Source organism: Notamacropus eugenii, chromosome 5 (genome assembly GCF_028372415.1).
Source record: "Notamacropus eugenii isolate mMacEug1 chromosome 5, mMacEug1.pri_v2, whole genome shotgun sequence".
Classification (NCBI taxonomy): domain Eukaryota; kingdom Metazoa; phylum Chordata; class Mammalia; order Diprotodontia; family Macropodidae; genus Notamacropus; species Notamacropus eugenii.
Window position 1 is genome coordinate 438,309,901 of NC_092876.1, and position 24,525 is coordinate 438,334,425.

The 24,525-nt window shown below is 37.4% G+C and overlaps 1 protein-coding gene across 4 annotated transcripts in view; it reads left to right on the top strand.

Annotated features, from left to right (window-relative positions):
* CFAP47 (cilia and flagella associated protein 47) overlaps positions 1-24,525 on the top strand; it is a 917,896-nt gene that overhangs the window by 87,030 nt on the left and 806,341 nt on the right. For 3 of the 4 annotated variants that reach the window (XM_072615192.1, XM_072615194.1, XM_072615193.1), the window contains exons 14-18: positions 2,103-2,319; positions 2,782-3,026; positions 8,836-8,966; positions 13,059-13,181; positions 21,394-21,525. In XM_072615192.1, the coding sequence (XP_072471293.1) occupies positions 2,103-2,319; positions 2,782-3,026; positions 8,836-8,966; positions 13,059-13,181; positions 21,394-21,525 (848 nt within the window). Of the gene's footprint in view, positions 1-2,102; positions 2,320-2,781; positions 3,027-8,835; positions 8,967-13,058; positions 13,182-21,393; positions 21,526-22,246; positions 22,534-24,525 lie in introns of those variants that run through there. The other variant, XM_072615195.1, reaches the window with a different exon arrangement.

Here is a 24,525-nt window from a genome sequence, read left to right on the forward strand (position 1 = left end):
AGACTCTCCATATGGAAGACAGAACCAAAACATTTATTCAAACACCAAAAAGCTGAATCCCAAGAGCAGAAAGCCAAATCCATCATAGTAACAAAGAGATCCATAGACAATAACAATGCAGGGAACACTACTATCCCCAAGTCTTTCCTATGTCAGACTTCCCACAAACCAGTTCCCTTACACAAATCACAAGCAAGCTCACCCACTCATGCTAGCCAGCTGCCTTTCCCAGCTCTGATTGCTATCTGACTAACTGCCTCTCAGTTCAGCTCCTGTTCCACCCCTTCCTATCCATGTGACTTGACTTAAGCAGGTCACATGGGCCAATTCATGGATGGGAAAGATCTTTCCCATTAAGATGCAAAGTTACATTAACAATAAGCAAAAATGCATTATCAATACAGTATAATATATTTTAGAAATGGTGAAAATAAAAATAAAATTTTACAGCTTAGAGGTGTAGACAAGGGTGTGTTGAAGTCAGATTGAAGGGCTCACATGGACAGATTGTTAAATTTTCAGTGCAATCATTTATGCCTCAAAATTGGCTACAAGGGCTTTATCATTTTCTTGAATGTCTAGATTTAAGAAAGTGATGGAGAAAATGTTAATAGTGTAAATTAAACTTCCGAGTGTATCCTGCATTTGCATTTTTTTCTAGAGTCATTTGTTAAACATTTATCAATATACTATTAGGTATAAGCTTTAGTTATCTGAAAAAGTTATGTATTCATCAATAAATATTTATTAGGAATGCATCATAGTGCAGTAGTAAGGGCACTGAATTTGGAATCAAAAGGCTTGGATCTGGATTGCTTACTACCTTTGTGACTTTGGATAAGTCATTTACATTCTCTGGATTTCAACTTTCTCCTCTGTAAAATAAGGGGGTTGGGTCACATGGCCTGGAAGGATCAGCCCCAGCTCTAAATCTGTGATGTTCTGATTAAGTGCCCATTGTACTAATGTACTAGACGCTGTACTAATTACTGGGAATACAAAGGTAACAATTAAGTAGTCTTTACCCTGTAGGAGTTGATAGGCAACCTGAGATAGAGCATTACACTAGTAGGGAGATGCATTTAGAAAAATTTCATTGAAAATGCTTTATCAGTGAAGCTTTAATAGATCAGTGTTGTAGAAAATTATTTTTCCTGTAGCATAGGCAACCCTTGGTACATTGACAGGCTGTCTAATACCAAAAGTTAATAATAGATCAGTGAAAGAAATTTACTCATTGAGAGCTTCTAACAGTGGTGAGGTGCACCAAAAGAAAAAAAAAAAAGATAAATGTTGGTAGTACAAATTGGTCTTTTAATATTCATTAAACAAACACCTCCTCCTAGTTGTATAACCATTCTCTTTTAATCACCAAAGTGTTTATATCGTTAATATTTAGTTATTTATGTATCTTGCATGTGAAGCATCATGGCATAGTTATCTGTCCATTCTCAAAGACCAATGATATCAGGAAGGTGATATTTTAACTCGCAAGTGATTTGGATTTAAGGGAGGCAGGGCTGTGCAAAGTCTCATTCTCTCCTCCTGAGTCATTGGAATCCAAGACAACTAGCAACGGCTGTGGATGCAATGGGAGATCTTGGCTTTTATAAGCTAAGGTCTTTCCCAGATCTCAGTTGGTCATAGGCAAGGATAGAAAGGACTGGTCCTGGAGTTAGGAAGACCTAGATTCAGATCTTTCTTCTGACATATATGCCTTTGCTATCAGTGACTGGAAAGTCACTTAGCCTCTTAGTGCCCAGAGGCTACTTTCTAAGCCTAGAAGTTATGATCTGAAGTAATGGAGATAATTTCTCCAAAGGAAATAGTGAAATCTCAGATCTTGACTGTTCTGTCCTGTTACTTATTTAATTAATGCATCTTAGTAATTGGCACTGAATTATGAAGTTATTTTAGTGGATAAAATGTTACATTTAATATTCCTGTTATGACAAAAATTATTTTTAGTCTTTTAAAAGCTACATAAAAATAATACAGCCTCAAAGTGAAAAAAAAAAAGAATGGCCAAATGATTAGATTTGCCTACATTTACTTTATGTAATTAAAAAAATGATATTTTATCATTTCCCCCCTTCTTTCAGGTCCATCTGTCCTTGATTTTGGTGATATTTGTGTGAATTATATATGCACTAAACAAATGCATGTTATCAATAATCTGCCTCTGCATATTTTGGTGCGGTTAGAAATTGATCATGAAGAACTGAAGAATACGAATCCATTGTCTTATGTGATTCCACCTGCATCAAATACATGCATTCCAATAGCATTTGAGAAGACCACTCTGGGGCCATTTTGGAAGTAAGACGCCTCTTTATTTTTTTGATTTATTGGGTTAAATGCTTTTGATTCTAAAATTAGGAGATTTTAATTTGATCTATATCTATCTATCATTCATCTATACCTATCTTTCTCTCTCTCTTTCTCTCTCTCTCTCTCTCTCATCTACCTTTGAGGATGTCTGTATGTTTGTTTTCTTGATTCTTTTGTATACCATTTTTTTAAATCTTGAATTTCAGTTCCAAATTCTCTCCTTATCTCCCCACCCATTTAGAAAGCAAGAGATATGATAGCCTCTTCCCCCTTTTTTGCCATTTTTCAATGGCATTTTTAATGGAAATATTTTGCTCTCATGAATAGCTCTAGGAATATTACCTATTAAATAATTGAGTGTGGAGCTCATTGTTATATGTCATTAAGTGTATAATTGAATCTCAACAGTAAAATTATACATATGTTATGAATTTTTTTCATATATTACAGGTCTTTCAGTTTCACAATAAACAACATTCCTAGTGGAAATATCCTAGTGAAGGCGGTAGTGATGCCTATGGCTCTTGAGTTGTCAACAAATGAACTGGTTCTAAGACTTACTCGTGGCTTCCTGGTGAAAACGGGATATAGGGGGACAGTCAGATTGTATAATCGCCGAAATTGTGCAGCTAGATTTAAATGGCAACCATTGATCCTAGATAATGGGATTGCATTTTCTATACGTCCAGCTGAAGGTAGAGCACCCTTTATTTTTGTTTATTTGCTTATTAAAGTGTATGATGGTATTGCTAACCATGGGTTAGTTCTTTGATTTAAAACTGATGTTATAATATTTCCATTTAAAATTTAGGTTCATTTTTTATAGACAATCTTCATCATGGTCATTATAGATGATACTTATTTAATGGAATTTCACTGAACAAAATTATAAATTTAGTGTAAATTTGTCATTGAAACTTAAGAAAAACCTCCTTTTTTAAAGCAATAAAATTTAGAGCATTTTATAATCCTTTGAAACCCTGGGCACCTATCTTAAAATTTCTTTACTAAGTTCATGAATGTTTAAATATTTATTAAGTACATTTTATTTATTATTTAGTACAAAGCATTCTTCTATGCCCCAAGAAAAATGCAAAGAAAAATAAATCATTCTACTTATCCTCAAGTTTAAAATCTAGAAGACCTTATAGTCCTCCAATGTCCTCCCTGCATCTAGATTCTCTGATTCTCCATCAGAAATAGCCTCTGTATTTAATTGTATCTATGTTACCAGAGATTCTCAAACTTATTTGGCTTTTCAAAAAAATTGATGTCTTTAAAAAATACTTAGTATCCCCTAGGAAGTTTACTTTCTTTAATGCTTAACAGTTTTTTTTTAATTTGTCATTTCAAAAAATTAGAAAATATTTTGAAAAATGACATATCTTAAAGTTAATAATTTATTGTAAATTTGTGGGTTATTATTTTTCCTGCATTGAAATTTTGATGATGCAATATTGTGTCGTGTAACCATATAGTGTTACATTATAAACAAGCCATTACACACACATATTTTGTAGATGCATACTGGACTTCCCAATAATGCATGGCGTTCTTGCTTGCCAACACTTGGTTACTGAAATTTGTCAGTGGACTTGACCAGTAGTCAGTTATGACATGAATTTTGTGTGTTTATTTGGAAAACAATGTAATTGCTATGACTTTAACTCTGTTAAAAAACAGATGAAACATGTATGGACAGTTTTTCAAAATCGTCTTCTCCCCTTTCCCTATGCTTTCATCATCCCTTTATTTTTATTCAATAACTCCCAATTACACCAGAATCTGCCATTTCCCTCCCCCATCTTTCCAGTACCCCCAGAGGGCGGTATTGCAGACTTTGGGAACCTGTATATGTTACAGCTAAACTTTGGTAGTGAATCTCTGACAGAGATTAGTCATTGGCTATTTATTGGGACAAATCTCAATTAGGGCTGATAATTGTCAAAGTCTGTCTTTTATGCCCTTCCTCGGTGTTCTGTTAATTGACATTCTTCATCTCACCTTTAATAAGCTTGATTTTGATTCCTGTCAAAATTCTAGGATGTGTTATTAAAGAGGTATTTGTTGACATTTAGAAAGGGAAGCAGTACTCACTAAAATCAATATGTACATTATGTGCACTCAAAAGGTTATGCTAGAGAAATCTCATTTCCTCTTTTGAAAGGATTATTAGTTAGTAATGGACAGAGGGAGTATCATAGACATTGTATACCTGGATATCTCTCACAGTATTCTTGTGGACAAGGTGGGGCATATGGACTATGTCATAGTATAGTTAGATGTATTTGTAACCGGTTGATTGACTGGAAACAGAGGGTAATAACCCCCATGTTAAAGTAGAGGGATATTTCTAGTGTTGTGCCTTAGTAATCTTTTCTTGCTCACATGTTTTAAACTTCTTTTCTTTTGACTACATCTGTGATTTTATTGGCATGGGTAATTACTGATTGGCTAGTTCTCTCTACCTGTTCAGATTGACCACAGTCTTTTAGTCTTAGAAAGCTGCTTGGGGTCATTGAAAAATTAAGGGTTTGCCCAGGATCTCAGACTAGGTATGTGTGAGAAATGAGATTTCAACCTGGGCATCTTTGACTCCAAGAACAGCTCTCTATCTAATGTACCATGTTATCTGTTGGTAATTAACATTCCTTTCCCCCTCCCCATCCCAGCATTTGGATACAATTATAAGTAGCATGCTAAAATGTATAGGAGGTTAAGGGAAGTCCCTAAACCTCTGGTGTGAGATTTTCTGAGCTTTTTTGTGGATTGTAGGCTTAACCAAGTTGAGGGAAACCAAGGGACCTCAAACCCGTCAGTGAGTTAGAGGGGTGTCTACCCCAAGCATGGGAAGACTTTCCTGGCAGAATGGGTGATATAAACAATTTGTTCCAATGGGCCACAAAGGCAGTGGAAGCAGGCATTGTGGAGCACTTAGAGCTTGGTTAGACATCAGTGATGCCAAGATCATCTGCTATATCACAAAACATTGCTAATTTTCATTGTCTTGCCACTGGAATTTGATGACTCTGGAAAAGAGAGTGAGGCTGATGACACTCTGCTTCACTTAAATCCAATTTATGTGAGAGTCAAAAGACATCACCCAAATCATTTTGATATTTTTACCTACCTTGAAGTCCTGTGGTGATGGGCAAGGGAAGAAACAGCAGGTACAGACACATTGAGAGCTATAAGCACAACCCTGTACACAGGCAACCCGTGTCATAGAGTTATTTTATCACTGCATTAAAGCAGCAGTGGGATTAGGCAGCCATCTACGTGTCTGTGCAGCTTTTTTTAAAAAATCATGGAAGGGGCTAGGAAAGGCATCCAAAAAACTGTCTGCTTCACCTAACCAACTGAGCTTACTGTAACAGGTGGTGATCCTACCATGTGGTTGAAACATAAAAAAGTATAAAAACTTTTGTAAAGATGATTCCACTCACCATTGGTTCATGGAATGTGCATGTGAAATCCAGTAGACCTGAAGGATGAACATCTCTTGTAGTGAGAGAACTCAGCAGGTATAACATCTGAATAGCAGCCCTGAGTGAAAAAAAAAGTTCTTGGGTTTATCCTTCATTTTTGAAGAGGATCATGACATCAGAGAAATGATGATATGACTTGCAGTTGACTGATTTGAGTGAGGGAGGGCTGTGCAGGTCACCAGCCTCACTTCTCCTCCAGAGTCATCTGAATTCAGTGACCAGACATTCATCAGGGTGACTGGAGATGGCCCAGGATGCACTGAGAGACTCTGGCTCTTTTAGGCTAAGACCTTTTCAGGTACTCACTTAGAGTAATGCCCATTCAGTGAATAGGCCTCTTTAAGAAGTAGACAAGTGATGGCCCCTTGAATTAGAAAAAGAAAAAAAAATCAAGGTGGGAGAGCAAGACCCTTAGGGTTGCTGTTCTAAAGAGAATTACCGTTGACATTCACTCTCGGCCAGGAGGATCCAAAAACAGCCATTAAGTGGAACTTGGACAGGGACCTATTTGGTCCAATCTATGAGCTTCAGAGTGAACTGGGTTTAAGGTTTTAGGAAAGAGAGAAAGAAAGAAAGAAAGAAAGAAAGAAAGAAAGAAAGAAAGAAAGAAAGAAAGAAAGAAAGAAAGAAAGAAAGAAAGAAAGAAAGAAAGAAAGAAAGAAAGGAAGGAAGGGAGGGAGGGAGGGAGGGAGGGAGGGAGGGAGGAAGGAAGGAAGAAAGAAAGAAAGAAAGGAAGAAAGAAAGGAAGGAAGGAAGGAATAAAGAAAGGAAGGAAGGAAGGAAGGAAGGAATAAAGAAAGGAAAGAAGGAAGGAAGGAATAAAAAAAGAAAGAAAGAAAGAAAAAGAAAGAGATAGAGAAGGAAGGAAGGAAGGAAGGAAGGAAGGAAGGAAGGGAGGGAGGATCATAGCATCACAGAGGATCCCTGCTTTGTGCTTCCTAAATCTTTTTATTTAATTGGCATGAAAAGGGTACTCATCTTGTGCTGTAATGTAGGTATCAAAGGTAGTAAATGAAGACTAGCTGACTGAAGTTAAGTTGGATACGTATCTTTTTCTTTTTTTTGGAGTGACCACAGTGATGGGGCCATGCATCTGGTGCAGATTTTGCAATCTAAAGTAGTTAAGAAGCTTGAACGCCTCCCAAAAGGAATGAGCAGCAGACTCATGACAATGTAATTACCACTTGTGGAAAAGTACCATGCCACCATCATCAAGGAGTGTGTTCCCACCATAATGAACCCTGATGAGGCTAAAGAAAAATTTTTTAAAGACCTGGAGATCTTCATCATTGATATGCCAAATGAGGATAGGCATATAATTCTGAGTGACTTTAATGCCAGAATAGGCACAGACCACTAGATGTGGTAAGAAGTCCTTGGGAGAAATAGAATCAGAAACAGAAAGGACAGTGGTCACTTCTACTGAACATTTGTGCGTTTCATGACCTCATCACCAACACTGTCATCTGTTTACCTGAAGGCAATAAAACTTTATGGATTAACCCTCATAACAAACATTAGTATTTACTAGACTATGGCATTGTAAGAAGATGAGACAGACAAGATGTGAGAGATGAAGGCAGTGTGTGGCACAGAGTTCTAGACATCCTCTCTAAGCTAAACATTCACATCCAGTAAGTGGCAGCCCCAGGGAAAGATGATTACTTGAAAACAATGTCAGTAGATTAGAACGCTTCTTCATTCATGAACAGTTTGTTGCTGACTTGGAGGGAAAGATGAGCCAACACATGATTGGCAACAGTGCAGAAACAAAGCAAAATAAAATACTGGGCAGCTTTTAGAGAATTGTGGTACAGCACTGCATTTACTCATTTCGGCCAGAATACTCACAAACATCAGGATTGGTTTGATGAAATCATGGGAAAATTCAGAAGTTACTAAAAGAAAAATGAAAACTTTGTCGAGTTTTACAGTAGAATAGTTTGTCCATCTCTCTGAAACTGAGATGCAACAGAGTATTGATCAGTTCTCTGTTACTTGTGCTACTTTTGATCTGACAATTAACACCAAGAAAATCGAAGTTCTCTACCAGCCAGCACTGTACCATCCATATGTGGAACTATGGATTGCAGCAAATGGAGAAATCTTGAGTGCTGTGGATAAGTTCACTTCCATTGACAGTATACTTTTTAGGGAAGTACACATGGAGGGTAAGATTGATGCACCCATTGCCAGAGCTAGCTCAGTGTTTGGAAGGCTCTGAAGGAAAGTGTGGGAGAAAAGAAGTATTAGGCTGCCTACCAAACTGAAAGTCTATGGAGCCGTTGTGCTGGCTTCATTGCTATATACCTGTGAAACCTGAACAGTCTACCAGCGCCATGCCAGGAAACGGAATTGCTTTCATTTAAATTGTCTTAGGAAGATTCTGAAGATCACCTGGCAGGATAAGATACTGGAGATTGAGGTCCTTTCTTAAGCTGCCAAACATCTAAACTCTACTGCAGAAAATGCAACTCAGATGGACTGGCCACTTATTTGTATGTTTGCCTAAAGAGACTTTTATTGAGAACTCACACATGGCACATGCTCATATACAAGTCAGAAGAAGTGATAAAAGCACATTCTCAAGGTCTCTCTGAAGAACTCTGGAATCAATTGGGAATCACTGCCACAGGACCATCCAGCATGGTGTGTCCACATCAGAGAAGGCTCTGTGTTCTATAAGCAAAGTGGAATTGCAATAGCTCAGAAGAAACATGAGATGTGCAAATTTAGAGATATCTCTACTCCAAAAGTTCGTATGAACTTTTTGTGCTTGTGATAGAACCTTTGGAACTCATTGGTCTGATCAGCCGCAGTCGGACACACCATACGTTGACCTGATGTAGTGATATCATTTTACTCCTCTTCAACTATAAAGGACAACAGCTAGAGTTGGCATGCATTAGCATTTCCCAATTCTGGAAATCCTATGAATTTTAGTATTGAAAACTAAACTAAGAAAACAAAATTTATGGTTGATGGCTAATTATCTTTCTATACTATAATATCACAGGTACTGTAGAAGGATACTCAGCATTGGATTGTGAAGTGAGCTGGCAACCGAGTTACAGCTCTCCAGAAAGGGGTCAATTCAACCTTCAAGTATATGATGGAAACACAGTGCGGCTAGACTGTGCAGTGAAGGTAATGCCTTTTCATTGACATACCTACCTTTGGTGTGGGTAGTAGGTGCTTGTTCTTAGTAGACATGTTACTCACTGGTTCACATTCCTTTGTGGAATTGTCATGCCTCGCACAAGTCGAATCATGTCACTCCCTACTCAATAAACTGCAATGATTCCCTATTTCCTCCAGGGTAAAATACAAAATACTCTGGTCATTTAAAGCCTTCCTAAGCTACCTCACCATGCCTCTTACCTCACCAGTCTTCTTCAGTCTCACTCCCTATCACACACTCTTCAATTCAGTAACTCCATGTCTTGGTTCTGGGCATTTTCTCTGGCCATCCTCCACATCTGAAATACTTTCCCTCTTCTCTTGTATCTATTCAATCTCCTGGATTCCCAACTAAAATCTTGTCTTTTACTGGAAGCCTTTTAAAGATTCTTTTAATTCTAATGCTTTTCCTCTGTTAATTATTCCCAATACATCTTGTATATAACTGATTTGCCTATATTTGTTTGTGTCATCTCCTCCATTAAACTGCAAGCTCCTTTTTGAGCACAGGGATTGTCTTTTGTCTCTTTTTGTATCCACAGAATTTAGCATAATGCCTGGCACATAATAGACACTTAAATGTTTATTGATTGAGTGATTCCCAACTACTTACATCATGCATTGCTTTTTCCTTAGTCCTTTTCAGGAAAGGAGTTTCATTAAACATTCCTGAGAGGAACAAAAGTAGGAAAAGTACTGGAGGGAGCTGGTCTCAGAAGAGTGGGAGTTTAATTCTTTCTTCTGTTCCCCCCTACTTTGGCTAATATAAGCTCAGTCTGTGCCCAACTTCATTTGTTCTGAATTCCTAAATCTTTTTTTCTCTGATGTTAGATCAAAAGTGGGTTGCCATATTGTTCCAGTGAATACCTCCCAGCTTTAGTCATATCTATTCTTTCCTTCTAGAAATCTTGGTACATAATTAACTGTCCTTTAATTGCAATTAATGCCATAGGGCACACATACAAGCCAGCAATATACTAAAGAGACTTGTTAATTTGGGGAAACTGGCTTCTTTACAAGAAAATGCTTAAAACATAAAAACAAATTGATGAAAAACAAACTAAAAACTCACCCTAGAAGCCAAACAGACTCTTGAAAAATATATTAGTAATATGTTTCAGTGCTCTCCCGGAAAGTGCTGGAATGAAAGTGAGGGAATATTTGGATGCCATCAGTTTTTTATTCAGCAATAGGTATGCATGGCTATGGTCGAATTACTCATCAGCTGCTCCATAGTTAACTTACAGTCTTCTCTTTTCATCTTGGCACTCACTCTCTTGATGTGAAGAGGGGCAGCAGGTGGCCACATTTGCAGAAGCAGGCTGGTGGGCTGCCTCAGTTCAGCCTCTCTGAAGTTAGCATCCCATTAGAAACTTCTCTTCCTTTTTTTCCATGCCCTTAAGAACACAGAAATGTTAACTGAGTCCCCTCAAACTCAGTAGATAAGCCCAGAATCCTGCTACATACATACACACACCCACACATAATATGCATCTATAATGAAAATATACCTATGTACACAAAACACTTAGTCCAACACTTCATCATGATGTAAAGATGATGTCAATGACATACAAGCTCTGGCAGATTCTATGAATATGGAAATGCTTTGACTACATAGTCAGTGAGGGATTGTGCGTTTGTCAAATAAGGACCAGTCTGGTCATATGGAGGAATAATGTTGTGGTGAAAACTCTGAATTTAAGTTCAGGAGACCTGGGTTCTAGTACTATTACTACTACTCTAGTATCTAGTTATTAACTAGGAATCTTTAAATCCCTTACTTTCTTCTAGATAATTTCTTTCCTTATGAACTTAGTAGTCTTCAACAGATGTGAGCATTTCCATATATAACAGACAGAAAGAGGAAAGGATTGCATGTGAAAACCAAGCTTAAGATCTACCATGTTCAGTTTATAAAAAGTATATATCAAATTTAACGTGATAGTACCATATCAGACATTGTCCATTTTGTCTGTGTCTCCTTTAGAACTTTCTTTGGCTCTCTGGTGAATATTTAAAAAACAATTCATTGATGTTCTATCTTTTCTTCTTTTTCTGCAGCTCTATTGCTACCTACTACTTCCCTTTCCCTGATGCTTTCCTCCTCATGTTAAGCTCCCACTTTGTAACAAATAACTAGTCACCCCTCAATTTGTGTCATATTGCTCAGTTTTGAAAATATATGTCTTATTCTGAAATTATAGTTATACCTCCCCAGGACTCAATTATCTTTCCTATGTAAATAGTTTTCAGATCTATTTATCCATCTCTAGCCTCTCCTAGTCTCAAATCTGACATCTCCAACTGTCTATCGGACTTCTTGAACTGTATGTCCCATAGACATCGCAAGCTCAACATATCAAAAACTGAACTTACCTTTTCTCCAACTCTCCACTCCTCCCAAATTTCCTTTTACTTTCTGGGGCACCACCATCTTCCCAATCACCCAAGCTGGCAACTTGACATCATTCTTCACTCCTCATTCTTCTCCCCCCTGCCTATATGTAATCTATTGTTTACTTCTGACTATTCTACCTTTACTTCATTTCTTCTATGACACTGCCATCACCCCATCCATGCTCTCATTAACTCATATCCTACTATTTCAATAGCTTTCTGACTGGTCTTCCTGCCTGCAATTTCTCCCCATTTGAGTCTGTACACCACTTAATTTGCAAAGTTATCTTCCTAATGCATAGGCCTGACTATGCCATGCCCTCTCCCAGCTCCTCTCCCCCAGCTTAATAAACTCCATTGGTTCCTTATTGTTTCCAGAAGCAAATGTAACATTCTCTGTTTGGCTTTTAAAGCCTTTCATAAACTTACCTCTTCTACCACTTCGGTCTTCTCATGCCTTACTTCCCTCTAAATGTTCAACGACAGAATGACTTTCATGTCTCCATGATTCTTTCAACAAGATACTCTATCTCCACGCTCTATGTCATTTATTTCAGAAAATAATTGGTACTATCCTCTCTCTGTTCCAAAGCAGAGAATTTGCCCAAGTGGGGGGTGTCATTTTGGTCTTAAAAGGGGAACATGGGTTGCTACAACAATAATAAAATCATGGTTATTGATATGCATTTGCAGAGATTTGTAATGCCACTTATAAAATAATTAATTACATTAAAATTTCTTTCTAGTAGTATTCTGAACTTTTCTAACCACAAATTCAACTTAAACTGAGGAGGCATTGTAGCATAGTGAAAAGAACTTTGAATTTGGAGTTAGGAGAGATTTTGGGTTTAGATCTTGCTGCCAAGCTATAATTAGCTGTATCATTCTAGAATGGTCACTTAAAATCTTCAAACTTATTTCCTCTTCAGTAAAACGGGGATAAGAATGCCTATAAAATCTACTTCCCAGTAAGGTTGTAAGGATCAAATGAAATACATGTAAAGCACTCTGCAAACATCCAAGTGCTACATAAACCTTAGCTATTATAATATATGTTATCAAATAAGATGATATGACTAATTTTCCAAGGGAATCCTCCACTCCCCACACACAACAGATCCAAGAGGTAGCATGGTATAATAGAAAGAATGCTAGATTTAGAATCAGAGAACCTGGGTTTGAATCCTGGTTTTGACACTGTCTTTGTGGCTTTGAGTAAGTTATTTAACATTTCTGGGTCTTGGTGTCTTATCTTATTAATGAATTGTATGTGAAATGGAATATTTTCAAGCAAAAAAAATGGATCATAGGATTGTAGATTTAGAGCTGGAAGGCACCACAGAAGTCATCTTGTCTAACCCTCTCATTTTACAGATGAGGTCTATAAGGTGAAGTGACTTGCCAAAAGTCACATGGGTCGTAAGTGTCAGAGCTGGGCTTTGAATGTAGGTCTTTTGATTACAAATATGGTACATCTGGTTTTGTACCATACTGTCTCCAACATATTTGTTTTCAAAGTCATAACTTTGCTTTAGTAAATATCATTTATTAATGTATCATGATTATTTTTGGGGAAAAGTCTAATTAATATTGATATTATATTTATTGAAAGTAACTTACATGCTTCCCCCCTCCCCATTTTCCTCATATTACTATTAGATTGGACCTGCCAAAGTTGTGCTATTGACTCATCATGTCCTCTTTGAAAATTGCCCTCAAGGTTTAACAACATGGAAGAAAACAGTTCTTCAAAATGTTGGTCTGCATCATGCTTACTTCAAGGTAAGTGATCTTACTGGCCTTAATAATCTTGCTTCAAGGTAGAATTATTGGTCTTATTATTTTCATTCCGTCTGGAGTAGGTTATAGTTAATTTAAGAAGTTTACATGAGTTCTATGGAGGTAACAAGTTTCTCTTTCTGCTGAACTTAGAGTCAGGAGAAGCCTGATTTTGCTTATTCCTAGAATCCCCAAGTTGCACTGGACTTCAGAGGCCATCTGGCCCAAATGGTACCAAAAAAAGAATTCTTCTCAATCATATCCAGTAAACTTCTAGTTTTGCCTTAATGTCTCTCATGAGGGAGAGCAAAAGATAGCGTAGAGATAGATAGATAGATAGATAGATAGATAGATAGATAGATAGATAGACAGATAGATAGATAGATAGATATCCTAGAGTCAAATCATACCAGCACACTCAGTAACTGTTAAGTTTTCATGTACGCCCTGGAAAGAAGCAAACTCTACAGATCAAATCTTAGTTTATTGTTTTGTTGATTGCCTAAATTTAATAAAGTGATGTAGAAAGTGTTAATAATGAAGATTAAACTTAAAAGTGTGTTGTGTGAACATTCTGCCCCTCCTCCTCGTCCCAGAGCTCATATTTAAACATTTACCAGTACGCCACTGAGGAGAACCCATTAGCTTCCAAAGTGGCTCATCTCAGTATTGGATAATTCTAATTGTTAGGAGGGTTTTCCTGACATCAAGCCTAAATTTACCTCTTTACAACGTTGACCTCTTTATTCCCTGGGACCAAGCAGAACAAATCTCATCACTTTTACATGTGACATGGAAAATATTTGAACAGTTATATCTCCTCCATCCTCATAAGTCCATTCTTCTCCCAGCTAACAGTCCTTGTTTCTTCACCTAATTCTGAAATGGCATAAATTCAAGGCCATCCTCATTCCAGTTACCCTTTTTCTCTCCTGGATATGACCCAGAATCAAATGTTATACTCCAGATGTAGTTTGAACAGAGCAAAGTATAGAGGAATCCTCAACTCCTCTGTCTTGGGCACCATGAACTTCTTAATGTACCTCAAGATTAAATTACTTATCTTGGCTATCCTGGTAAGAGAAACTTTTGATCCACTAACCCCACCCCACACTTGTTTTAGGATAAACTATAAGCTAGCTGTACCTCTTGTATCTTCTGCTTGTGAAAGTTTTAAAACCCAGAATAAGGCTTTCTGTTTACCTATATTAAATTCACCTCACTTGATTTGGTACAACATTCTGATATTTCCAGAACATTTTGGAACCTGACTCTCATATTTGGTGTGTTAGCTGTCCTTTCAGCTTTGTGTCATTTGCAAATTTCACAGTCCTACCCTTTTTTAGTTCAAGTCCTTAATAAAAATGTTAATCAATACAGGTCCAAATCAGGTTCTTTGGGGCACTCCATTAGAGACCCCCTTCCAGGCTGACATAAAACTATTAAGGACTACTCTTTGGGCCTAGTTCAACTGCTAAATTCATCTAATTGAATTACCATCTAATCCACATCTTTCCCATCTTTTCTCATAGAATTAATGAAAAACTATGTCAAATGACTTGTCAAACTCTAGAACAACTCTCTATGGCATCCTCTTTGCCTATCACATGAATAACCTTAAATAAAAAAAAAAAGAAATGACAGGCAAGGCTTGTCGCTGATGAAGTTAAGCAGCAGGCTCTTTGTAAATGCCAATTCTTTTACTGGTTCTTCAATAACTCTCCACTTAATAATGTCATCGAGACCTTCGCTCATGGGCTGATAGCTCATTGGCTCCGTTCTCTTTCTTTATTTAGAAAATTAGGACATTTATCCTTTCCTGCTCTTGTGACATCTCTCCAGTTCTCCACAATCAGTGAGAATTACGATTCTTTGGGCCATTTCCTTAGTTCCACAGGGTACAGTTTATCTGGATCTGGTGATTTGAACTTACAAAGAGTGGCTAGGTGCTCTCTTGATAACTTTTTACTTGTCTTGAACCTCAACTTCTAAATGATCATTTCATTTGTTCATCTGAGTTGCTATGGAAATGGAGATGATCATATTACACAAGTATTATACTTTCTGCAGCAGGCAGGTGGAACAGAGGATAGAACCCTGGAATTAGGAAGACCTGAGTTCAAATTTGACCTCACACTCTTGCCAGTTGTGTGACTTTAGACAAATCACTTCTGTTTGCCTCAATTTCCTCATCTGTAAGATGGGGATTATCACGGTACATAGCTCTCAGTGTTGTTGTGAGAATAACGTGAGATAATAATTATAAAGTGGTTAGCATAGTACCCTGCCACATAGTAAACAATGTATAATGATTAGCTATTATTATCATTCTCCTCCTCATCATCAAGGAAAACAGAAGCAAAATAAGAATCCTCTAGCTCCACCTTTTCTCCATGATCAGCTATTATCTTCCCCTTTAGTCCCAAATAGCCATTTTATCCTTTAAAAGAAATTCACTTTTTCTCAATAATACAAAACTTCCTTTTGATATCATCGACTTTTTCTTAACTTAATTTGAATCCTCAACACTTCTGACTCTAATCTTACGAGATAATGCTGTGTGTTTATATTCATCTTCTTTTACTTCCTTTTGCCTCCATTTTTTATCCACATCTCTTGAAAGCCTAGGTAGGCTGCTTCTGTTGGAAGCTGCTAGGGTTGGAAGCTCAATTCCATGTGGACAGTCTCGGGCGGGTAAAGGTGGGAACTTCTGAACCTTAGAGTTCTCACGAGACCCCCCAGGAAACGACTGGGAATCAAGGTGAACCGAGCTATCTCGTGTATTTCCGCCTCTTCCCGTGAGAAACGTGATGGGAGAGAGCTCTCCCTGCCCTCAAGATTGTCCCGGATCTGGGCACACTATTGTTATCTAACAGCACGGTATTCAGATGCAAACTATGCTGCTGGAGAGTTTAAGTAGGATCAGGAAAGCCTGAAAGTTCTCTTGGGCGGAGGGGCCACGTGTGAAGACAACAAGGCTCCGCTTTTCCTCTCTCCTCTCTCCCCTCCCCCTCTCTCCCCGCTTATACTTCTACTTCCAATCTCTTATTGTAAGATCTTTGCCTCCTTGGGAGATTCTTCGCTCCCTCCTAAGGAAGAATTCCCCTGCACTTGTAACTAGACCCTGAAATAAAGCTCAACCCTTGTTCGACTCTGGAACGTCCTTTCTCTCATACAAGCATCCGGTTTGGCCAACCGAAGACCTCCGATAGAGGTAAGGGAAGACTCGGGTAGCCCTCAGGCCTCTAGGCCTGGCAGGAAGCTTCTACATCCACCCTTACTATCTCTTTAACTCCCCCTTTCTCTCAATTTTTCTCTACTCATTGGACTTTTCTCTTTAGACATTTAGAATTTTATTATCAAGTGCTTTCCATTCCTTTGGGGATGACTGTCCATAGAAATTTTATACCACAGGATCCTACATACTCATGATCATTGAAATCTTTCCTTCTCAAATCTAGTATGAACTAATGCCCCCATCACACCTGAAAAGATATTTACAGTATGTATCTCAAGATTATTGTGAGGATAAAATGAGATAGTACCCTGGCACATAGTAAACAATATACAACTATTATTATAATTATCATCAAGGCAAATTTGGGGTCCATCTTTACTCAGAACCCTAGCTGAGGAGTCCCAACAGCCTCTTACTAGACCAATAAGAGGAATGTCACACTAGTTCAAAGTAAAAGACATTTAACAAAACAGCAGAGCAAAGTAAGCAAGGAAAATGTCTCCTTATACATGCTGGGACACATTTCTCTTACCAGTTCTCCTGGTCCTGGTTCACTGGTTAGTTAGTTATTATCCTTTGTTTTTGAAGAGGACCAAAGTGATATCACCATGATAAAGTGAAGTTTCAGTGTGTCCGACGATGGTTGATCAGACCAATATGAGCTCTACCACAGGTGGGGCACAGATAATCCATGTGAATATTTGGGGTGGATACTCCAAATTTGTGCATCTTACATTTACTTTGTGCTGTCTCAATTCTGCTTTGCTCACAAAGCACAGCACCTTTTCTGATGTGAGCACACCATACTGAGTGGTCCTGTGCCAGTGTTCTTGAGAGAGACCTTGGGAGGGTGCTTGTTTCACTTCTTCTGCTCACCTGCCCCATGTGGATTCTCCATAAAATAGTCTTTTTGGCAAGCATACATTTTGCATTTGAACAATGTTGTCAACCCATTGGAGTTGCACTTTCTGAAGCGTAGTCTGAATGCTTGGGAGTTCATCTTGAGCAAGGACTTCAGTGTCTGGTACCTTATCCTCCTAGGTGATCCTCAGAATCTTCCTAAGACAGTTCAAATGAAAGCAATTCAGTTTCCTGACATGGTGCTGGTAGACTGTCCGTGTTTTACAGGCATTCAACAATGAGATCAGCACATTGGCTCTGTAGACCTTCAGTTTGGCAGTCAATCTAATACCTCTTCTCTCCCAAACTTTCTTCAGAGCCTCCCAAACACAGAGCTAGCTCTGGCAATGCATGCATCAACCTCCTTGTCAATGTGTACATCTCTGAAAAGTGTACTACCAAAGGAAGTGAACTTATTCACAGCATTCAAAACTTCTCCATTTGTGGTAACTGATGGTTCCACATATGGATGGTGTGGTGGTGGCTGATGGAGTACCTATGTTTTCTTGGTGTTGATTATTAGGCCAAAATTAGCACAGACAGCAGAGAATTGATCCATACTTTGTTGCATCAGTTTCAGAGGCTGCTCTGAGTGCCCAATCATCTGCAAACAGAAAATCATGCACCATCACTCCCTCCACTTTGGTCTTGTCTTGTAGCCTTTTCAGATTGAAGAATTTACCATTAGTTTGGTAGCTGACCTTGATGCCGTGTTGGTGCACCTTGAAAGCATTTGACAACATGGCTGAAAACATCATGCTAAAAGCCATGGAAGCAAGCACATAGCCCTGTTTCATTCCACTGGTGACTGGGAAGGCATGAGAGCATTTTTCACTATCCAGAAAATGACAGAAGGAGCACACATGAGTGGAAAAAAGCAATAAAGCAAGCTTAAATGTAGAGGAAATAAGTGCAGCAAAAGAACATGTAGGAAGCCTGTGTGTCTGGGGAATACATGTGTAACCAGAGCAAAATGCGGGGTAAGGGGAGGAATGGGTTGGAGGTAGACCCCTTCTCTGTCTCAGATGATGCTCCTCGCTTGCTCCTGGCCTGCCCCAGAGTCGTTGAGCTCATCTGTTGCCATCAAGCTGCATCCTTTTCTCCTTTGTGCAGGCTGCTCCTGGTCCTCAGTGGGCAACCTGTTCCTCCTCTACAGGCTTCCTCTGTGATCCCTCTCCTCTCCAAGGGCGTCCTCTGCTACTCTCTGCTGCCATCTGCTGGTGGCTTTTCTATAAAGACGTCACACCTCTTTGAGCACATAATCTCAGGGGTCGTCATATTTTTGAGATACAAATACATCAGTCTCACGAACAAGAAAGCTCTGATTTAGGTTACATCAATTTATTTTAGACCTACCTGATTGTTTCCTAAACTGCCTCTCCTGAGCTCAGTAAGCTTCCAATTCCTTTCTACTCCCAATTGTGGTCCATGCAGATAACTGTAAATTCAATTCAGTTCTGCAAATACTTATTCAATGCCTATTTTGTATAATGTACTGATATAAACTCTTGAGATACAAACACAATAATGAAATAATCTCCACCTTTGAGAAGCCTAGGTTCAGGAGGAAGGAAGGGTACAACGTGTACAGCAATAAATGCAAAGTGCACACAAAATAATACAAAGTAATTTCATTTGGAAGAGAGAGTGTTTAACTGGGAGCATGGGGGAGATACCAGGAAAGGCTTCGTGTGGTAAGAGGTAGTACCTGAGGAGTACTTTGAAAGAAGCTAGTGATTCTATGAGATGCAGGAAGTAAATTCCAGATGTGAGGGATCTCATGCAAAGGTGATGCTTTGGATGGGGAACAATTAGTAGGATAGGTTGATCAGAATATAGAATGTATAAAGAAAAATGTATAAGATTGATTTATAAGGCTGATGCTGTATTGAGAATGATTTTAAAAGCAATGATGATGATTTTGTATTTTGCCCTCAAAGCAATAGAGACTTGAGGACCTAGAGGGCCACATGTAGCCTCTAGGCTGCTGATTTCCCACCCCTGTTCTAGACAAAATGTCTTGCTAGGTGTTTCCAGCACAGAACGTTACATTTCTCATCTCTATGATTTTACATAAACTGTATCTATTGTTCAAAATGTACTTTTTCCCTACTTTCACCCCATAGAATCCTTATCTTCCTTCAAAACTCATGTCAAAGGATTCCTGCTATACTCCTCCAGCTTTTAAACACCTTCCTTCTCCCCTTCTCACCTCTAATTACTTTTTATTTAGTCTGTTAAACTTATATGAACGTGCAATGTTCTCTAATACATTTTAGTCTCCTTTAAGGCAGAGATGAGTTTAGTCATATTGTTCTTGTATCCTGAATGTCTCATATGATGGCCACGCACATGGCACTTAAATAAATATTTGCATATATATATTCATATTTGTATAGTATGTAACATCAATAAGAGAGAGGTTTCACTAAAAAAAAAAAGTGATTGAAAAGTAGTGTCTGCATGTAAGTCTTGGGCTCAATCTTCCTTGTATCAAAGGGGAGGAGGCCTAGGCAGTGGCTTTGGCCTCATTGTATTTAATTCCATGCTTGGAAGTTAGCAGTAAAGTAATTGTCATACAAACTACTTCTTACCTTATGACCCTTTCTAAGCTTTGTGAATAGCCAAACTGGGGGTTGCCTGTCCTGAAGCCTTAATTTGGGGTGAATGGGAGAAAACCAAAAGGAGAAAGAGAAAGGCAACGTTAAGACAAAGGTAGAGAGGCTGGGTGGATGGTTGCCTTACCCTGTTCCAATCAGTGGGAAGCAGCTGAATGCTGGGTTGTTCCAAGTACCTTCCCTATGTCTATGTTCTTCTCTAATTGAAAAACTGATGTAGAATAAATATTTTTAAAAAATATTGAACAAGGGATTGTTGCAGTAATCTTACTCAAAATTATTTTGCTTCTAGCTGTAAAACAATTGATATTCCTTAATCCTTACGTGAGCTTTCCTTTGTAATCACAGTTCTTGAGTCAACAAAAGAAAAAAAAGTAGAGGGGGGAATGTAATAATATTTTTCTCCTCCAATTAATAATTATATATAGGATAAAATAAATATGTGAGCAGGGGAAAGCACATAAAAATATGCACTTACTATATGCTTCTTCATGGATGATATCTGAAAATGTAGTGTATTCATTATGATTTTTGTAATATATGAAACAAAAACATCTTTCTTTTGTCCTTCTGTTGACACTCACTAGCTGTGTGACCTTGGACAAGTCACTTAACCTCAATAGCCTCATACCTGGGTCATCTCCAGTCATCCTGATGAATATCTGGTCACTGGATTCAGAGGGCTCTGGAGGAGAAGTGAGGCTGGTGACCTGCACAGCCCTCCCTCACTCAAAACACAGTCAATTGCAAGTCATGTCAATTTCTCTGATAGTATGGTCTTCTTCAGCAAGGAAGGATGAACACACACAGAATTACTGCTAAGACTGCTGCATGTACTTACCTCATATTTCTATTGGATCCTTGTCTTGTAAATAATATTTAAAATTAAAATTCTCTATATGAATTTCTACATTTAATTTGGAGAATGATGCTTATATATATTACCAGGAATCTTTTAAAATCTCTAATCTTCAGTTTCTCTCCCAAGTTTTGTTAAGTTCCCTTTAAATTATTCTGCCCAAAAGGAATCTGGAGAGTTAAATGAGGTGAGATATTTATCTTCAGAAATTCTATAAAATCCATTTTCTGCATTAAGTCCAGTATTTTTCATTAACTTTCTGCAAATACAAATGTCAAACTTGTACTCCGTTCTTGTCATCCATCAAATAGTAATGTACTAGAGGTCTGCCTCTTGTATTTCTAGTAAAATTTGAATATGACTATCCAAACACATGAACTGCGGTTTCCTTTGAATTAAAAAAATACTACAGTTGATGCTTCTTAACCAAGGTTTCCTCTATCAGACCTAGAATTCAGACTTAGCAGTTTGTCAGTGATAATTTGTGATATAAATTAGCTTTTCTTGGATTGTATAGTCTAGCAAATAATAGTTTGGAAAACCCTCCCAATAGTGACTTGAAGGGATGAGTTAACATTTTCACAAATTTTCCACTTTCAGATTTGTGACAAAGAGCTTCTGCCTTTTGTTAAGATCACTCCATCTCATGGCATAATACCTGTAGGGGGTTTAACTCCACTCGATATTGCCTGCACACCATATTTTTCAGAGAGATTTGATACCAGAGCAAAGGTATGAGAATTTTTATTTGTGGTATTTAAAATATTATTACAGAATTATAGGAGCTATTTTTAATTATTTTGAAAAAATATTTTTCTGAATTTGGGGGTTTTGTTTTCAGTATATATGGTATTTGTATATTGGAGCTTAGATGAGAAGAGTTTTTAGAATTGCAGCAGGGATAATATTAAATAGTGTTGACTGGTGATGTGAAATTGTGAAGCTTAGCCATAGAAACTTCAAGTAACATTCAGAGGAAATTGTAATTAAGTGACATTTACCACAGTTCTTTGCTGTCTATACTCAGGATTGATAGTTTCATAACCTTAACTCAGAGAAACTAGGGGAGAGATAGGAAGGGAGGGGTGAAAAGTAGGAAGGGAGTTTTTAAGGCTGCTCCAGAGAGGAATATAGACTTCCTTCAGCCTGGCCGAAACAGCAGAATTCTGATTTTATATCTTTAATATAATCTTTTTTCGGTCTGGTGCAGTTAAAGCATTTTCCACTTTATCTGGAAACTTTTCTCATGGAAGAAGCCACTGCTGGTTCCCTTCTTATCAATAACAAAATTTTGTTCTTTTTGTTTCCCTTGAAATTTTCCAGATTCCTCATCCCTCCATCAATTGCTGAATATATTATAGCCTTTTAGTGGTACTGAAGAGATCCCATAGAAAAATTATTTAAATCAATCAGTCAGTCAACAAGCATTTATTAAATGTTTACTTTGTTCCAGGAACTATGATGAGCTCTGAGGATACAAGAAAGACAAAATTTGGATGTGGGGACCTTTCTTCTGTGAAGTCGTTAATTTTTTTGTATTAACTGCAAATAGTTTAATGACTAATTAAATTGCAAGAAAAATCTGTATGACATTAATGTCTAATGTATTTTATAGCTCACATGAAATATTCTATTGCCTTATGTTCTGGGAATCATATAAATGAAATGAAATTACCTTGACTTTAAAAAATACCTTAAAGTGCACATTAAACAGACTAATAAAACATTCTAACATGACAGCCTCTTATTTTATTAAATAATGAAATGTTATAGTAAGTTGCTAACCTTTAACATGGTAATCAGCAATAGAATTAAAAAAAAATTAAACCACTATGTTGACTATCTATCTATAAGAAAAACTGACTTGTTTCCTTCAACTTTCCACAATAATTAGTATTATTATGTAGCTTAAACTGGCAATCACTTGAAGCCAAAAAATTGAAAATGGTCAAGTAACTTTTTCCATATATTGAGATTTTTTTCTGAGACAAATAACAAACAAGCTGCTACCAGTTTCATTTAAACAATCCACTTCCAGTACGTACTATCAGGTTAGTTCAAAACCTGCTAGCTTGATGCCTTTAACTTATTTGGGATAATAATATTGATGACTCTGACCATTTCATGAGACTATAAAGAACTCCAAAGGCAATGATGCTTTGAGTTTTACTAAGTATTGTCTTCACAACAACCTCATTAAGTAGGTAGTGAAAGTATGATAAGCCCCATTTTTAGCAGAGGCAGCTGAATGTGGAAGAGGTGGGGTGACTTCCTTGTCCATGGTTGCATAGCCATTGTTTGTAAAGCTGGTGCTTTACCCCTGGCTTGAGTCCCATTCTTCAGACTCCTTCTTTAAGGCTCTTTCTAGTAGGTCATGCTGCTTTTCAGACTCATCAAACAAAGATCAAATTTGTCTTCAGTGTGGTATTGTAGTTTAACAACTAAAAAAACCTGGTATGGTATTGTTGTATGGTAATTCAGCTGATCATGTGACATTTAAATAGTTTCAGAGACATAGGTTCTGGGAAATTTAATATTTTATTAATAAGCCTGCCTTGTTATTAGCAAAAGAGTTTAGCTGGTACTCTGGAATGCCAAAGACCCCTAATGGTGGTAGGCTCACAGTTTAAATGCCCTTGGAAGAGTGGATGTTCCTGAGGGTGGCAATCAATTCTGATTAATTAACATTTAACAAAAGAATGAATATTGTAATGACAGGTGGATTATAGTTCAATGGTACATGATACTGAGTACCCAAATCATGGTTAAAGAGACTTATCACTTTCTATATCACCTGCCTGACAAAAGGGAGAGTCCACATTTTCCCAGACTTCTCTGAGTAAACACAATTAGCAGGAATCCACTCATTAGCCTAAACTCAGAATTTCTTTCCTTGGGTAAATCTTTGAGAAAAGTTTTCCATGCTGGTTGATTTCTGGATAAGTGAAATAGAAAAGGAAAAAAAAAACCAAACACTCTTGGTTCTCATTCAATTATTATTATATTAATATAAGAGAAAATATGATATACTATATTAATATAAGAGAAATAATCATTTCTGTCAATCAGTAGTCACAACACCCTATTTCTTAATAATTTCAGATAAACTCCATTTCCTTTTTACTTATAAAATTGATTATGTTGAATGAATGAAGAAACATTCATATTGGGTCACTCTCCTCAGATTTGCTTCAGTATTTCTAGCCCTGAGCTTTTCCTTTTATGGGTGACAGTGCTATAGAGAAAGAGTATTTGTTAAAATGAGAAGAGTGTATTCCAATTCTAGATGCATGACCTTTGGATAATTCAGGAAATGCTTTTTATGCACCTCTGAGTTTTTACTCTGAAAAATTTCATATTCAAATGTGCTAAAAGAGACATTTCTTTAGTAAAGATGGTTTTTTGGCTTTCTTTGCGTCACCAGAACTTTGCACTGCACCTGGCACCTATTAAATGCCAACTAAATGTTGGTTGACTTGACTAGACATGACATGCAACACCTTTAAGAAATTGTTATTTTATTGATTTTCTTTCAGTAGGAAGAAAAATCATAAACTGAGTATTTTATTTGGTTTAATCTTGAAGAATATAATTTTTTTAGGTGAAGTTTATCAAGGAAGCATGGTCAAATGGATAGAGTAGTTCCATAAGTCCTTAGTCATTTTAATTTTGGATAGCTATAGGAACATTACACTTTCTGTGCTTCAATTCCTTCCGATTTGTTGATTCAAG